The sequence below is a fragment of the Salvia miltiorrhiza genome, chromosome 2 (genome assembly GCF_028751815.1).
Source record: "Salvia miltiorrhiza cultivar Shanhuang (shh) chromosome 2, IMPLAD_Smil_shh, whole genome shotgun sequence".
In the NCBI taxonomy this organism is placed as follows: Eukaryota; Viridiplantae; Streptophyta; class Magnoliopsida; order Lamiales; family Lamiaceae; genus Salvia; species Salvia miltiorrhiza.
In genome coordinates, this window is record NC_080388.1 from 66,365,118 (window position 1) to 66,383,857 (window position 18,740).

General features: G+C 34.9%; 2 protein-coding genes across 4 annotated transcripts; one reads left to right on the top strand and one right to left on the bottom strand.

The window, feature by feature from the left end:
* Positions 1 to 8,115: 8,115 nt before the first annotated feature.
* On the bottom strand, positions 8,116 to 10,647 carry LOC131013154 (uncharacterized). 3 transcript variants are annotated; one of them, XM_057941192.1, is made up of 3 exons: positions 10,499 to 10,587; positions 9,951 to 10,016; positions 8,116 to 8,666 (listed from the first exon to the last, which is right to left on the bottom strand). In XM_057941192.1, exon 3 carries the CDS (start codon positions 8,659 to 8,661, stop codon positions 8,461 to 8,463), a length of 201 nt encoding a protein of 66 aa, XP_057797175.1. In that variant the 5' UTR covers positions 8,662 to 8,666; positions 9,951 to 10,016; positions 10,499 to 10,587; the 3' UTR covers positions 8,116 to 8,460. The 3 variants fall into 3 exon arrangements, with proteins under 3 accessions (XP_057797175.1, XP_057797176.1, XP_057797174.1); XM_057941193.1 differs by having other exon boundaries at positions 9,962 to 10,016; positions 10,499 to 10,580; XM_057941191.1 differs by lacking the exon at positions 9,951 to 10,016 and having other exon boundaries at positions 10,499 to 10,647.
* A 3,211-nt stretch (positions 10,648 to 13,858) lies between these two features.
* Positions 13,859 to 14,218, top strand: LOC131009900 (LOB domain-containing protein 22-like). Its single transcript, XM_057937302.1, has one exon. It carries the CDS (start codon positions 13,859 to 13,861, stop codon positions 14,216 to 14,218), a length of 360 nt encoding a protein of 119 aa, XP_057793285.1.
* Positions 14,219 to 18,740: the final 4,522 nt, after the last annotated feature.

Sequence of the window (18,740 nt, forward strand, 5' to 3'; positions counted from 1 at the left end):
AAGGTCAAACAAGTAAAAACACGATGGAGTCCACATGTTTGACCCCAAAAAGTGGGCGATATTTGCTCAATTCACCCTAAATATGGCCAAAAAATACCATAATTTTGCAAGTACTTAAAATAGAGTCCAAATTTCATATAACATGTGAAACGAACACAAACACACACCAATTTGTTCAACGAACATATAAAAACACATGCACAAGTACGAACGATGAAATTCTGAAATCTATTATAACACGTTCAACTAACACATATACTGAATAAAATATTCAACGAACACAAATATGAACATGCATGTGCGCTAAAAATGTAACATTTTATGTGTATGTTCGTTCAACATGTTCATACCATCCCACAGTTCATCACATATAAGTTTCCCGTTACATTCATCATGAAAAGGTTAAATATCTTTTATAAGCAAAACTGCAAAAATAAATTGACAAAATTCATAACTATAACAATAAAATGCATAATAATTCAAGAACCGTAGTAATTCATTATTATGTGTACGAACACTATAAGAAGTATGTTCACATTGATGTTCATTACCATAAAAAAAATGTTCAAACATATGTTCACTAGATTCCAAGGTCATATAAATTAATTCAATTAATATGCAATTTTAAAGTTAATGTTAATATTCATGTAAACCTGCATCAGAATAATTTAGATGTGTGTCTCAAATGTTAGATATGTGCATATATCTTACTGAGAGTTTTAATCTGTTATGAATTTGTTATATTCGTATGAATTAGGTGGAAAAAATACAGCATGTTTATCCATGTGACAACTGCAAACATAATGGCGACTTTTAGAAAACATATGGGCTAAGCTAATGATTTTCAGAACTAAGAGTGATATGAGATATTGAGCTTGTAATATGTAACGTACGGCAGTTCCGAAATTTCCATTCATAAAATGCTTTGATATAGCCTATTTAATGTACTTTTCGGTTATAATATCTCTAGAAGTACAAACTTACCCTTGGACATATATAACACCCTTCGTTTGTTGTATATCAACATTAGATATGGTAGTGAATCTCATCCATCCGATCTCACGAAATCAATGAATAAGATCATGTCTCTATTCTCTATTTAACTTTGTGTTTTCATAGAACTTCCCCCTATATATATATATATATATACACTAAAGTTTCTTCTTATATTTATTTTTTAGTTTTTTTATTCATGCTATGTAAGCTGATATAATTGAGATGAAATAAGAGATTGGGTTCAAGACTGCAAATAAAAGGTAATCGAACGATGGTGCTTAGTTGGAGTACATCGTTGCACCTCCCTCATGATCTGCATATGCATGCACTTTTTCCTATATTGATTGCATGATATTGAAAAGTTTGAACTTAATTAAATAAACAAGACTGGAAAAGGGAATCGAACCATTTTCAAGATGGTGACACACAAATCTTGTTCTAAGTTCATAGAAAGTATAAAAGTTATCTGTCTGAAAAAGAAAGTTCGTATTGATACATCTCTTTTCAATCCAAAAAGAAATTTAAAGAAAAAATAAATAAAAATGAAACAGGAGTTGCAGAGAATGTTTTTGCACAAAGATAATAAGTACATGGGAATCAAGAAAAATCTTGAATTTATAGTACGTATTTTTTTAAGTGTTGCTTTTGTAGTTTTGTCGTTCAGTAAATTCTTGAATCCCAAAAAAAAAGTGACTGTTGGAAAATAAAAAGTGAAATAGTGGTTGAAGCACAAAAAAAGCATAGGATTCTTTCATGAGAAAAGATTCTTAAAAATGTGTAAGAAAAAAGAAAAATAAAAAAATGGATAGATTTTGCTGTTTATATGCAAAAACAAAAGAGATGGGAGATGCTGTTTGATTCCTGCTGTAGGTGCAAGTGGGATTCAATCCCAAGAATGGATCAGTTATGTCTCTCCCTTTACACATAAACACATATGTCTTTTATGTATGTATATGCATACTTGTACTTTTGTTGTGTGTCTCTATGTATCATCTGTAATAATTCCATTTCTAATATGTATTATTATTTGTAATTTTATTAATCGGGTTTATTAACGTTTCTTTGATGTATTATGTTAATTTTAATTGTAGAAAAATTGACGAATAATTATTAAAAAGCTAAAATAGAAAGAACCAGTTTAAGAGTGGACTATGTGAATTTGAAAGTACCGACTAGTATTTTATATTTCAATTGCATGTTAATTACTTTCATGCGTTTGAATGTTGTAACAAACTTAATAGATGAAAAGTAACTCTATATATAAGGGGCCAAAATTTAGAAATTAAACAAAAATTTTGGAGGTTGGTCAACTAAATAAAAGAATATGCGCGCTTCGATATTCCATGCCAATTTTAGAGGCCAAATTATTAGTGATAACATATAGAGAGAGTGTGTCCACACACACGCACCACACATAAATATGTATATATACACACACAAATTGTTTGACATGGGGTGAATATCATCAATAAATTCTAGCTTATTTTTTTATATCGTAATTTTTTCACTGCTTGCGTTTATGAAAAACACCCAAAAGTACCACCACGGAAACTATCATATTAGCAAGGTCTACCGGTTTGGTAGCAAACTGGAAGAACACGATGAGACGATTTAGCCGATGGTGTGATTTATTCGAGGATTGTAATTTAATAATAGTATTATTTTTTTCATTTATAAGGATACATGGATTTCAATCTTCTACTTCAATTAAAATAATATTATTTAGGTAGGATTTAGGAATATTTTATATGCAACCACATATTATGGTTGTGAATCTAAAAAAGAATCTAAAATAGTTCGAAGATCAAACTAATTAATAGCAAAGTAAGTTAAACTATTGGTAGTGGTCGAGTTTAGTATAAAGTCTAGAAACTTATGTCCACGCGCTTGAACTTGAATACGTGACAAAATGACTATAGAGAAGGACAAAAAGTGTACATTTCATATTACTTTGATGTGTGCCTCAATTGAATCACATGTTCGAAATTTTTAATCACGAAGATAATGATGGAGAGAATAATGATGGCACCTTTATAAATTACTATTATCATAATTAAGATGCACGTTAATTATGATTAATGGTGTTCCCACCGTCCACGAATTAAAGCCCTACTTGCACTTAAATTTTTGTCCACCAATTAATGCCCTATTGTGCTTTATGTACCTTTTTACTCTTCTTTTTTTCATATATTTACTACCCTTTGCCACTAATGGACCCACCTTACAACAACTTTATCATTTTTATATTCTATATTTATTACACTTTATCACTAGTGGACCCATCACACAACACCTTTAACACTTTAGTCAACTACTTTATCACTTTAGTCAACTACCCTTATATTTCATCCACAACACATTTTTCAGCTTTCTTAGTCTCCGTGCCCACCCTCAAATGGGGCTTTAATTCGTGGACGGAGGGAGTATTATTTATACATAAAAATTTAGGTACAATAGGGTGTACCGTACAATTAAATTGACCCGCATCCAGACCCTAACCCACATTTCGATCCGAATCCGCATACTAACCCAAATCGTGTAAATGACACTATTCGGTTATACAAATGACACTGCCTATAATTGACATAATTTGGTTATATAAATGACACTTTAACACTTTAAAATATTATAGTGTCATTTTCAATCTTATAGTGTCATTTATAATATTATAGTATCATTTACAAACTTATAGTTTTAATTATATGGGATAATTGCCTGTAAATTCCTAACGTTTACACGGAATTGATTTTTGCACATAATTTAAAAATTCCGCTTCTAAATACATAACCTTTCATTTTTGTCTGGTTTTTGTCCGATGACCGTTTTTTTTTCACGCCGGCGCCGGAATTAACTATGTGGCAGCCGGAATTAACACTGTGGCAGTCGAAAATTAACACCTAAGCCAATTTATGACATGTGGAATAAAAAAAACAAAAACAAAAAAAAAAAAACAAAATCCCCATCGTGACACCATCTTCTTCCCCCTTCCTCCCCTCTCCCCCCCACCCACCACACGTCACCAGACGCAGGCACCGCCACCTCTCCTCCGAAAATCAAACGACGATGGTGGTCTGTTGACTATCGACGCCGAAAAACGAAGTTTGAGGGCGAGGGACGAGGGGCATCAGAGGCGGCTGTTGATTTTCTTCGCGTCGCCCGTCTGTGTGTGTGCGTTGGGAGATGAGAGAGGAGAGAGAGCGAGGCGGCGGCCGTGGCTGACAGCGGCGCCAGTCGCAGGGAGAAGTCCCCTAGTTTCTATTTGTTAAATCGTCGCGCCGCCGCCCTGAAATTTCCAGTGGATTCGACGACTTCTGTTAAATCGCCGCCGCGGGGAGAAAAGCCCTGGAATATCTGTTAAATCATCGCCTCCGCGTTCTTTAATTCTGCGCACTGCCGCGTTCTTTAATTTCGCTGCACTTTCTTTCTGCGTGCGTTCTTGGTGTGTAGTTGATTCTTGGGAATGTCTAAAAAGAAATTTGAGATTGTGTTTAGGCTGACGTCACTGCCGAGCCCTGGAGCTCGTCCGCCGCGCTGTCGAGGTCGGGAGGAGGAGGGGCGCCGAGGTGGGGAAGGGGAGGGAGGCAGCGAGGTGGGAAGAGGGAGGGGCACCGAGGCGGGGAAGGGGAAGGGGAGGGGGCGGGGGGCAGCGGGCGCCGTCGCCGGCAGCTGAGGGTGGCGGCGGTGGGTGGGGGAGGGGAGATTAGGGTTTGGGGTGGGGGAGATTGGGGAAGATGATGATGTATGTTTTTTGTTTGTTTTTTTAATTATTTTTTTTCCACATGTCAATAATAAGCTTAGGTGTCAATTCCCGGCTGTCACAGTGTTAATTCCAGCTGCCACATAGTCAATTCCGGCGCCGGCGTGAAAAAAAACCGATCATCGGAAAAAAACCAGACAAAAAGGAAAGGTTATGTATTTAGAAGCGAATTTTTCAAATTAGGTGCAAAAACCAATTCCGTGTATACGTTATGGATTTACAGGCAATTAACCCTAATTATATTTTTGAATAGTATCAATTATACACAGTGTCATTTATACGCAATGTCATTTGTATAGCAGAATAGTGTCAATTACAGACCGTATCATTTGTATAACTTAATAGTATCATTTACGCGGTTCGAGTCAGGATTTGGATCAGAATGCGAGTCTAGGTCTGGATGCGAGTGCCACCCATAGGTTATCAACTTTGCCATTCTTCATTTTTCGATTTTTTTGTAAAATTGAATCTGCAATTATTTAAGGTTCATTTCACTAAATTTCTATCATATTACTTTCTAGTTAAATTTAAATCTATATAATATATAAAAAATGAGTTTTTTCCTTCCAACTTTTCCCTCCATTCTTCTCTCTTCTTTCATTAATTTTTTTTTTCTCACTATTTTTCTCTTTATTTTTTTCTTTAATTTTTTTATAAACATCACCAAAATTAATTCATGAAAAAAAATACTTAATATACTACTCCTTCCGTCTCACGAATCTTGACATATTTCTAAATAAGGTAATAATTATTACCTTCTCTTTTTTACTTTATCACTTTTATTATTTTCTCTCTCCTACTTTATCATTTTTATTACATTCTTTCTCCTATACTTTATTAACTACACACTTAAAACACTAATCTACAACTCCTTAATTCCCGTGTCGAAACCAAACGTGTCAAGATTTGTGGGACGGAGGGAGTACATCTTAAATTTAAGTTCGTGAAAAAATCTTTAATATGATATAAAAAAATCATCAAAAATAAATTTAAAATGAATAAATCATGAAAAATTAAAGTTAAAAATATTTTATTTTTTCTCTCTTCATTAACATTTTACAACTTTTTATTTATATTTGTGTATGAAAATATTGATTTATTTATTATGATGACGCTTAATACTCAATAATAATAATAATGAGAATAATAATGTGTAATGTCAATTTTCATTATCAAATTACAATTAACGGTACTTTATACAAAATTAAAAATATACGTTTCAAATTCAAGATTTTATTGAGCAATTAATGTGGATTATTTTATTTTATTTTGTTATAAAACATATTTTTCATTTGTTTATATTTAAATTTATATTTTTTTTATTTAAATATGTCATTTAATTTCGATGTTCGTCGTGCATTGCACGAATGGACGTTCTAATTTATTTTAAATATTAGCTTTTATGTTTTTGTTTCAGAAAATTCTTAATCACTACATATACATTCAAAATCATAACCCCTTCATCGATCATGTGTTAAAGAAAAAAAAATAAAAATTTACCCTTTTTTGTTTTAGAAAATTCTTAGTCACTGCATATATATATATGCAAAATCATACCCCTTCATCGATCATATGTTAAAAGAAAAAATAAAACTTTACCCTTTTTTGTTTCAAAAAATTCTTAATCACTACATATGCATGCAAAATCATATCCCGTTTGTTTTCATAAAATATAGAGTCAATAGATGAAAGTTAATACCCATTTTTTATGTTAAAGGATTAAACTGCCCCTAAGATTAAAATTTAAAAAATTACCCACACAAAATCCCATCTTTCCCCTCTTGGTCTCTCTCTCATTTTGTACTCTCTCTCTCCGACCAATTGCTGCACGACGGATACGGCGCCGCCGAGGATGTAGATCTCACGGCGGCCGAGAGGAAGGATGAACCTTGTTAACTTCGGTGTACATCGCAACTCTCTGCAAACTCAAAACCTAATTTGCTACTTCAAATCCGCCACATCATGTTCAGCAACCACGATTCTAGACTCCACGACGCCGGCTCTTACCAACAGCGCCGAGTGCATGTTTTCATGTTTAAAGATTTAATTTTCTTTAGGGCTCGTATGCTGAAATTATGGAGTGATGAAAAGTAGTGGTACGATTTTAAGCGTTTTTTGTTTTTTTGAACATATTGATTTTCGAGTTTGTTATAGTTGCTGACAGCTTACCTTTTATTGGCTATGTTCTGTTTTCTTAATTTGGTTTTATTGAATGATTTCAGACTGGAAATATGTTTAGGGATTTAAATTAGTGTAATTATTTTTTCTTAATTTGGCTTTTGTTGCTAATTAATTGTGCTCTTTTTCTCTGAGAGAGAGGTTTGGAGATTAGGATTGAACATTGATTAATGTTCTTGATTCACAATTATGAATTTACAACTTGATATTCTTAAATTCATAATCAGATCTATGCATTCACAACTAAATATTATTGAATTCACAACCAGATCTATTAATTCACAACCAACTCTATTACTGGTTGTGAATTCAAAATTTAAAATTTGAATTCACAATTAGTTGTTTTAGTTCTGGTTGTGAATTCAAATTCACAACTACTTGAATTCACAACCAAAACAAATCCTGGTTGTGAATTCGAGTTTTAAAGCTCGAATTTACAGCTAGTTGCTTTGATTGTGAATTCGAGAATTCACAACCAGTTTGATGAATTCACGGCTGAATTGCTAGTGTTAGTTGTGAATTAGAGTTTTAAATCTCGAATTCACAACCAACTCTATTGCTAGTTGTGAATACACAACTAATGTTTTTAGTTATGAATTCAAACTTTAAAACTCAAATTCACAACCAAAATAAATTCTGGTTGTGAATTCACAATCAAAAAATTCTGATTGTGAATTCCACTAGGTTGTGAAATGCGAAAAAAATTTAAAGGGTGGTGTTTGAAGGGGTAAAATGGTAAATTTGGGTATTTTTTAAAAATTTTATCTTAGTGAGTAATTTTTAAGTTTACTAAAAGAAATAGGCTATTTTCAAAATCCACTCCAAAATATATTCAATTTGTCATTTTCGTCCATTCTCATAAAATATATTCAATTTATTTTTGATAAATTTTTCCCTCATAATAAAGTGATACCCTTACTTTACTTATAATTCATTCAATCACTTTATTAAAACATGTATCATTTAAAAGTGAATACATTTTATGAGGACGAAGAAAGTACAATTTTAGCAAATTTTGGAAACAAAAAACTGGTAACATTTTAGATATCCTGAACATGTGGTGATCATTTGTTGATGCTAAAATGTTGTACAATGATACAATAGAGAACCATGATATAAAATTATGAAACTGCACAAGTAATTTTTAACTAGATTATAACTTCTTCAAATTCAATTTCAGCTGATTATCAAACAAGATCATATACAAAAGCTTTTATTTTAACACAAACTTTAAAACAAATTAAAACGAGAAATCCCCAACACACTCCGACAAACAAATGTGTTTTGAGTGTGTACTTGATTCATTTACATCCCTAACTGCCGTCTTGGGGCAGAGAGACAAGTGAAGTTTCTAGTAAAATACAAAATTTCTTCACGTGTTTGTTTATCCCTCATCTGCAGATTACAACAACCTAACACTAATGGCTGTCAGGGACCATTATGCTACAATGTTATTCAACTATATGCTACATTTATTGGGAAAAAAATGCTTAAGTTTCAGCATAACCAAAATCTAACCTAAAATGATGTCATTTTGAAGGTTGTGCTGGAGCATCCTTTGCCTCCTGCTTCGACCCGGAAACTGCAGCGGTCGCTGCGGCACTCACGGCAGCAGCCGCGGCGCCTAGCTTCACTCCACCAGCAGCTTTCATCGCTCCTCCAATTTTAGCAAACGCTGCTATTCCTCCTACAAGTATAGCTCGCAATGCAACTGTTGGTTTCACCGACATGATATCTGTGATGAAGACCTTAAAATCAATTAGCTGAATGAATTTACGAACACAATAGAGAAAAATTGTGGGCAAGAAGAATGTTGAGCGTGGACAGAAAAAGATCATAATGGCAGTATCTCAGGGGCAATATATCCAAATTTTCATGGTAGCAATTAATTTTATTATATCCATCAAGGGGGCGTTTAATTTAGATAATAGATTAGACTGACAATATATATGATAGAATTTTTGAAAAAATTAGGCGAACAAACAAGCTCAAATTTATTTAAATCAGTTAAAGAATGTGGTGGATAAGCCTGTATAATTTTATCTATCTAAGCTATCACCTAAATTAAAATCCCCATAAATCTAGAGTTATTTTCTACAAATGTGCATGAATATAAATTAAGGAAGCATAAAAACACAGGTCTATACACTTCAGAGGCCAGCACAATGAATTTCACAAAGATGTAAATTCTAGCTTTAAGCCGAAATGTCAATCAAAATATACAAAATGTTTAACAATGCAGGTTTAGCATATAACACCGGATCAGGCTCTGTTTACCACACAACAGAACTTAATTAGCTCGTAATATGTTGGATAATCAGGATGTAAGATGGAAGCCAGCTACATACAGATTCATTTACTTCAACATTAAAAGATTTCATACGAGCAATAAGAATCAGGTTTAGCATATAACACCTCAGGTAACTTAGCAGGAGCCTTTGTTCCGACAAAGAATATATAAGGATCAATTTTCAAAGAGGATAAGTTATTCTTAAGGGCTTGATCTTTACTATTTAATCTGATGATGCAAAGCTTGCTTTGACCGGTACTTGCCTCTCATATTCGGGTTCAACCGTTCAACACTTCAACATATGTAAATAGGATTCATCTACACTCTTCAAGGGGTCACAACGAGCTACATGCCACTTCCACCCTCTGATGCCATACTGTCCTAATCCCAACTACAGATAACATTTATACGGAAAAACCAAGCATCTACTCACCCAAATGAAGTTTCTAATCTACCTCCAACATTAAAACATAGCTTCCACTCATCCATACAAAGAACCAAACCTATCTTCTTCCAAAATTAGTTTATTTCCCAACTCCACTTGATCCAATCAAGTACATTACTGTTTTCTGCATACGCAAATAAGCAAGTACAAACTCCGAATCCCTTACTCTTGCAAGCATTCGATTTCTCTCACTAATGATCTCCTCCAAGTGGACACAATTGTATAGACTTGCAATGCAATCATTCTGTAAAAAAAAGATAGAATTTTGTAGTATTTCAACCCACCAGTTACAGACCTTCACCTTCATTTCAAAGCTTCAATCAGAGGGCAGAAACCTAACCAAATTAACCCTACAAATTCACAGCAGGATTCTATAAATTGAAATGCTTTTGAAATTAAACTCGAATACAAACTCGAAAGGTTACAGCATCAAATTAACCCAAAAAAATTTACAGCATGATTCTATAAATTGAAATGCTTTTAAAATTCAACTCCAATACAAACTCAAAAGATTACAGCATTCAATTTCTAACTAACCAATCAACATCATATCAAAATCTGGCTTTACAAATCAGATTCAAGAAAATAAAAGTAGGCTGGTCCTAAAGCATCCAAAAATCCCCAAAATAAAAATATCAGAAATAACGAAAATTCGCATATAATGCGCGCGCGCGGGGCGTACATACACATACGGACCAATTCATGATTGGAAGATCAATGAGAAAAACATTTACATTGAACACATTAAAAAAGCTGAAAAATCATAGACTATTCAAACCAATAGACAACCAAAAATTAAGCAAGATAACGAAGAATACTCAGCGCATCTAACCTGAATTTAAAAACTTGAAAATCTCGTCAACGGAGTTTCGCCTTTGAGCTTCTCTTCAGCTCATTCCTCTATATATGCGCTCGTATCTCCATTTCCTAATTTTCTGCCTGGAATCGAGCTGGGACGACGACGTCTGGTCTATTGGGCTTGTTTAGTTGGGCTCATACTTGGAAAAACTAGTATGGTCCATACTTGGGCCTTCCTTATTTACCTTTTATGTACTCCTATTATTTTTTTTACTTCATCAAACAAAAATATATATACTAATACTTCTATTATACTCACTCCGTCCCACGAATCTTAACACGCTTGGTTTCATCACAAGAAAGTAAGAGTTGTAGATTAGTATTTTAATAAAGTATAAAAGTGATAAAGTAAAGAGAAAGTGACAAAGTAGGAGATTGAGAAACGTGATAATAGTAGGAGAAATATGACGCCCCCTCCCAGTGATTTCTTGTTGTCGAGAGATGAAGATAATAAGCTGTGATGGAATTAAACTATATTAGAGAGAACGTGTTGGCCAAAAAATGATCAGTTGGTTAGGACGCCCAAAAGAAAAATACGTCGTTTGGGAGGTACTATATTTATAACGTGTTGAGATCGGACGCCAAAAAATCGTGAATATCGTGAGACGGAGGGTATCATTTAATAAGAAAATCAAACATAATCATGCCATAGTTATCTAAAAATAATTTGATTAAAGTTGGCCAAATTATTTTTTTTTTTTCTTTTTATTGAATATAATACTTGTACAAATTAAATTTCTTTGAATTTGTTTATGTCACTTATTCAAAAATTAATAAATTATGTGTTTTTTTGATTGTCATAGCACCACTAATTTTGCAACTAATAGTTGGCTAAATAAATATTAGTTTGATTTGTCAAACACACTATTTATTAAAAAAAATGCTTTACCTGGAATTACAATTATAAGTTTCCTATATTTTTTGTCGATCAAGAATATTTCTATCATCGTCGATTCATCATCATCATCTTATAATTATTCTCAATAAGTTTCCAACAATAATTATGTTTCGTTACTTTTCAAATTATTTTTAATATTAAAATTAAGTTCGGGACATATGTATGTATATAAATTTTAAATATATTTTGTTGATTGTATAGTTTAATTTTCTGCTTTGAATTTAATTTATAATATTTGTTATTATAGAATTTTTTGTTAATGTCTATATATAACAATTTTTAATAAATTTTAAACGAATTTTGTAGATTGTATAATTTAATGTTTATATATAACAATTTATATTTGTTTATTAGATATTTTATAAACTAAGACTGGTTGGGGACAAGTTTTAGATTATAACTAAATGAATTCAAATATTAATCGACATGTTTACGTGAAATTTACCTAATTTTTAATTCTCTTATTAATTTTTCTATTTATAACTAATTTTAATTTTGGAGTATTCATATTTTAGTTGAGACGAATAAATGATAATTATAGCAAATTATATTTATAAAGTTAAATATATTTTGGTGATTGTTGGATATATAATACAATTGGTGATTTAAACTTTTCCTTAGTTTTGAGTTCGTATGTAGCATCTCATATGTGCTCTATTTATATTTATTTTTAAAAAAATCTCATTATGTGCATTTCTAACTCATATAATACGTCACTACAAAAAAAAAAAAATCATATAATAAGTAAATGTACCATATGAATCCTATCCTAAGTGCAATTTTGTAGATTTTCGATTACTATTATTCTAACATCTTTAGTCACACATTGAAGTTATAGTAATCCTATATGGCATGATAATTTTTTGCTTCTAAATTTTACTCTGAATCTCTGTTTGATTTTTCACGTACTTCAATTTCATGAAATCAAAACCCAAAATAATCTATTCTACACGTTTGGGTAATTAACCAAATTTGGAAGGACCACGAATATATACATTTTAAACGGACTCGAGCCTTTATGGACAGTGGACACTATATGTGATTTTGTTTTTTTTTTTTCATTTTTAAGTATTTTGTTATTTATATTATTTAAATACAAGTATATACATTATGGACGATACAAATATTTATTAGCATGTCATCGTGAAATTTTCTTATTATTAATATTTTGTCATCATACAATTTAGTATTAATATTTACTTTTAATCTTTTATTATTAATACTAATTTGCATCTATTTTGTATTATTTTATTATTATATATTTACTCTGTAATGTTTCACTTTATTGAGATGGATAACAAAATATTATAAAACTTACTTTTAAAAATTCAAACAAATTCAAATAGTCAACTAGTATATTTATTGTCCAAGTTTGAGATGAGAATGAGTAATTAGCGGATATTACTATATAAGTACGAGACAAGAAAGGGTAGCAAAATTATTTTTAAAATGAGGTTTGAACATTGATAGAAGTGCCTAAGTGGTTTTTTCTTTGACTTTTAATCTTTTGTTATTTATTATATTTACAATATATTGATATTTACTTTATAATGTTTAGGTTTTTATTGTGATAGATATCCAATTATTATAATAAATTATATTTATAAGGTTAAACGGATTGTGTAATTATTGAATATTGTTATACATTTTCGAACTATAAATGACTAATGAGTAATAAAATCGCTTTTTAAATACATTTGGGATGAGTACAAGTACATAAATATTAGACAGATTCAGGTGATTGAACTGTATTTCATCATCTCTACCATAATCAACGATTTTAAATAACTAAACTTAATCAAATATAAAGTTAAATTTATAATATTTATAAATAATACTCCCTCCGTCCACGAAATGAGTACTCATATTTCCTTTTTTGTCCGTCCACGAAATGAGTACCCATTTCCCTTTTTGGCAAGTGTACCCCACACATCTCTTTAATTAATACACTCAAAAAGTGGGACCCTTAAACTATTCACACTACACTCCATACATTTCTTAAAACCCGTGCCGTCCACAAATGGGTACTCATTTCGTGGACGGAGGGAGTAATATAAAATTTAATGAGTTACACACAAATTACTCATAAATCATAATTTAATCACATTTGAGCTTGATAAGATCCATTTATATTTACACACGCGCATACACACATTCCAAATAGTTTTCGGATTGAGACATTTAATTATAGTACTATTAAATTACATAGAAAATTCAAACTAGCTTTTCCTCTCGACCTTTGAGTTCTTTGACTATATTGACTTCTAATCACGAGAAAATAAAGGAGAGGAACGCAAAAAATGAAGTCAAGCCTCAATTCAATCAAGAAACATAAATTCCCCTATCCTCATTCCCACCCCCGCCGCCGCCGGAGCCGCTCCCGCCACCGATATTTCACACACCACACACACTACACAATCTTATAAATAATCCGACATGCAATCCAACAACATTTTCATGAACAGCAAAAGGATCACCGCCCCCACCGTCCCCAACAACCCCTCCTCCACCACCCACCGCCGCACCGCCTCCGCCTCCGCCCAAGCCTGCGCCGCCTGCAAGTACCAGCGCCGGAAGTGCGCCGCCGACTGCATCCTCGCCCCCTACTTCCCCCACGACCGCCAGCGGCAGTTCCTGAACGCCCACCGCCTCTTCGGTGTCAGCAACATCATCAAGATCGTCCGCCGCCTCGATCCGCCGGCCAAGGACGCCGCCATGCGCACCATCGTGTTCCAATCCGAGGCGCGCGCCGTCGACCCCGCCGGCGGCTGCTACCGCATCATACGCGACCTCTGAATCTCACTCCAGACCAGTCCACCTCTGAATCTCACTCCAGACCATATCTGTCTTCGGGCAAGTGAGAAACAAGTGATTGGCGGATTCCACTTCCTGACAGCAGGCGTTGCACATGATTTCCTCCTCACCCACAGGAATATTTCTCTTCCTTAAGTTGTCACAAGTAGGGCTGGTAATCGGTCCGGTTCGGTTATAACCGAACCGGTTTACCGGTTAATCGGAACCGATTAAAAGCCAAAATGATAACCGAAAACCGAACCGGTTTTCAGACCGGTTAACCGAATAACCGGTCCTGTTAAACCGGACCGGTTAATTGGTTAACCGATTAACCGGCCAACTCCAAATCCTACAAGCTATCTGATAAAACTACAGCCCACAATCGTGAAAGAACAAGGAAGAATGGAAGATAATCACAAACACAGGGATGATAATAACACACAAACACCCACCTTAATCCTGCAAGCTATTTGTTGGCTGTATCTATACAAAAAGCAAAATCAGCCGCCACCCAATTTCACAAATCCCAAATCCCTAAGTTCTAATAATTATCAAAATTAGTGTTGAAGAGGTGCTGCCACCCAAGGATCCGGAGAAGGAGCAGACGTGGTCCGGTGGGAAGAGAAGAGGTGCCGGCGCTCAGGCGAAGAGGTGGGAGGAGGTGCAGTCGCCGGAGAAAGAGCAGGCGACGTGGTCCGATTTAGGAAAGAGGTACAGCTCTAGCAGATGGTGCTTAGGTGCGGAAAAAACTGGGAAGACGTCGGCGACGTGGCCCGATGGCGAGGGGTACCGGCGACGTGGTCCAGTGGGAAGAGGCAGCCTTCAATTCCAGAGTCGCAGCGGCGGGTCGCACAGTCAGAACAGAAGCTGCTGCTGTATTTCGTTCTTGGGGGAATGGAATTAAACCCTATTCAGCTATTCTATTTAAATTATAAAATCTAAATTATTTAATTATATGACTAACCGGTTAAACCGATTAACCGGTAAAATGGAAACATAATAACCGAAAACCGAACCGAACCGGTAAAAACCGGTTATCGGTACCGGTTAACCGATAACCGGTTTTTTTCGGTTCGGTTACGATTTTAACCGGATAACCGAAACCGGTTTACCAGCCCTAGTCACAAAAAGGAAGCCTATTCCTGAGGATTCTCCACATCGAGACTCTTGCTTTCTGGGGAGCACAAATTTTCCAGGCCAATGCTGATTTTTGTTTACTGGGAGATCTCGTCACTTCACGTGACCTCCTTTCTTTGATCCAAGCGTAAGCGGAGCTGGTAGAAAATCTGCCATCCTTAGATGCCGTCCATCTCCAGCCGTTGACTGTACCTACAGTTGGGACCATGGCAGAGATTGAAGATAACAGTTCATTAAGAATCGACACTTCCCAATCAAGGAGAGTTCTTCTCCATTTTTAGGTCCCAAACCCATTCTGCCTCCTCCCAAGTCCCCAAATCACTAATGACTGCTTCTTTGTTAGTGCTAAGCTGGAGATAAAGCCTAGGGAAAATGAACTTAAGTGGTTTAGTCCCAATCCACCTATCTTCCCAGAACTTTGTATCCCTCCCACTTCCAATTGAACGTTCCAGATTATTCACAAAACAGCCCCCAGACATCCCCCCACCCAACTCGACAACTCTTGGCCACCAACCTCTCCTTCTCCCTTGATTACCTCTTGAGAACAAGCCCTCTTCCCCCCACTCAACCTCCCCATACAAAGATCTAACCACTTTAGCCCAAAGATTCCCCCCCTCGACAAGAAATCTCCACAGCCATTTCAACACCAAAGCCTCGTTGAACCATTCTAAATTCCTAAAACCGAGACCTCCTTCACTTTTAAACTCACAAAGATCAGCCCATTTCACCCAAGGGATCCCACCAAAGCCCGAGCTCCTGCCCCAAAGGAACTTACCACACAAGGAGTTGATGGATTTCACGGTAGACTTCGGTAAAGTAGCAAGAGAGAGATGATAAACGGGAATAGCCTGCAAAACTGCTTTAACCAAGGTTATACGCCCCGCCATAGAAAGAGTTTTAATCTTCCAACGATCCATTTTCCTTTTCACCTTGTCCTCCAAGAAGCTCCACGCAGCCGCCTTCAAGCTTCTACCACCGATTTTTTGACCAAGGTAAGTAAAAGGGCAACTTCCAACTTTACAGTTGAGATTGGAAGCCAATCTTTCAATAATGTTCCTTTCGACCTTGATGCCAATCACACTGCTTTTGTTGAAGTTCACGGTTAGCCCGGACAAGAATTGGAACAACTTCAGTATACAGATAATCGCCTCCGAACTGCCTTCGGACTCTTCAAAAAGAAAGATCGTGTCATCTGCGAACCGTAGATGGGAAATCCTGACTTTATCTTTACCAATCTCGACTGGTTTGATCATCTGTCTTTCCACTGCTTTATCAATAAGAGAGACTGGTTTGATCATCTGTCTTTATAAATTACTATTATCATAATTAAGATGCACGTTACTTATGATTAATGGTGTTCCCAAGTGATTGAGCTTATTATTTATACATAAAAATTTAGGTACAATAGGGTGTACCGTACAATTAAATTGACCCGCATCCAGACCCTAACCCGCATTTCGATCCGAATCCGCATACTAACCCAAATCGTGTAAATGACACTATTCGGTTATACAAATGGCACTGCCTATAATTGACATAATTTGGTTATTGATGAGGAGTAATATATGTGGAGCGGAGGAATCTCTTCGTCAGTGGAATCACGGGGAGCAGTGAGGTAGATTTCATCAAAAGAATCGTACTCGCTGGAAGAACCATCCTCGCCAGAGGAATCATATTCGCCAGAGGAACCATCATCGCCAGAGGAACCATCCTCATCAGAGGAATCATACTCACCAGAGGAACCATCCTCACCAGAGGAGTCTCGCCCACCAGAGAAGTCACTTTCGCCAGAGGAGTCTCGTCCACCAGAGAAGTCATTTTCGCCAGAGGAGTCTCGCCCACCAGAGAAGTCATTTTCGCCAGAGGGAAACAATAAAAGCGCGGTGAAATCTCCTGCGTAGAGACGAATTTCCTATAATACCCTCGACCACGCAGGGCGCATGCGTATATGCCGATTTTACTATTTTGCCCTCCATATAATCTATAAATAAGCCTTGAGCTCGTGCATTGTAAGCTACGTTATCTCAAATTCTCAATACAGCAGCAGTTTTCTCTTGAGTTTCTGCATTCCGATTGTGTTCTTTGTCTCTTTCGTTCAAACCACACTAGGTATAGTCTACGTTCATTACTCTTTAGTCTAGGTGTTGGTTCCTTGTTTCACCAGTTATATAAATGACACTGTAACACTTTAAAATATTATAGTGTCATTTTCAATCTTATAGTATCATTTATAATCTTATAGTGTTAATTATATTTCTGAATAGTATCAATTATACACAGTGTCATTTATATGCAATGTCATTTGTATAGTTGAATAGTGTTAATTACAAACAGTATCATTTATATAACATAATAGTATCATTTACGCGGTTCGAGTCAGGATTTGGATCAGAATGCGAGTCTAGGTCTGGATGCGAGTGCCACCCATAGGTTATCAACTTTGCCATTCTTCATTTTTCGATTTTTTTGTAAAATTGAATTTTTCGATTTTTTTGTAAAATTGAATTTGCAATTATTTAAGGTTCATTTCACTAACTTTCTATTGTATTACTTTCTAGTTAAATGTAAATCTATATAATATATAAAAAATGAGTTTTTTCCCTCCAACTTTTCCCTCCATTCTTCTCTCTTCTTTCATTAATTTTTTTCACTATTTTTCTCTCTATTTTTTTCTTTAATTTTTTTATAAACATCATCAAAATTAAATCATGAAAAAAAATACTTAATATACTACTCTCTCCGTCCCATGAATCTTGACACGTATTCCTTTTTGGGTCGTCCCACGAATCTTGACACATTTCTAAATAAGGTAATAATTATTACCTTATATTTCCTACTTTATCACTTTTATTCTATGTTGCATATGTACGGGGGTGCGGATGCGGGGGCGATACGATATGAGTACGGGGATACGGACTTTTAAAAATTATAGGGTGCGATTCGGCAAGGATACATCTAATTATTAAAATCTTATGATATATAATGCTTATAAAATATATACTCCCTCTGTCCCAAACGAAATGTCTCATTTCTTTTCGGCATTAAGAAATGTGTATAAAGTAGATAAAGTGGGTTGGTGGAAATTATTTAAATATTAAGTATAGAGAGAGTGTGTATTGCCAAAAAAGGAAACAAGACATTTCGTTTGGGACAACCCAAAAAGAAAAACATGACATTTCGTTTGGGACGGAGGGAGTACAATTTAAATTTTCTTAAATTAATTATATGTAATTTACATTTTATTTTACCCAAAAGTTAAGCATTTTCAATTATATAATGATGAGGAGTAATATATGCAGAGCAGATGAATGACCTTTATCAGGGAAACGAACCTCGCCAGAGGAACGGATGCCGTCAAAGAAACGGTCTTGGTCAGAGGAACGGGCCT

Coding starts and splice junctions, on each gene's coding strand:
- LOC131009900 (XM_057937302.1), top strand. CDS start 13,859: ATGCAATCCAACAACATTTTCATGAACAGCAAAAGGATCACCGCCCCC.
- LOC131013154 (XM_057941191.1), bottom strand. CDS start 8,661: ATGTCGGTGAAACCAACAGTTGCATTGCGAGCTATACTTGTAGGAGGA.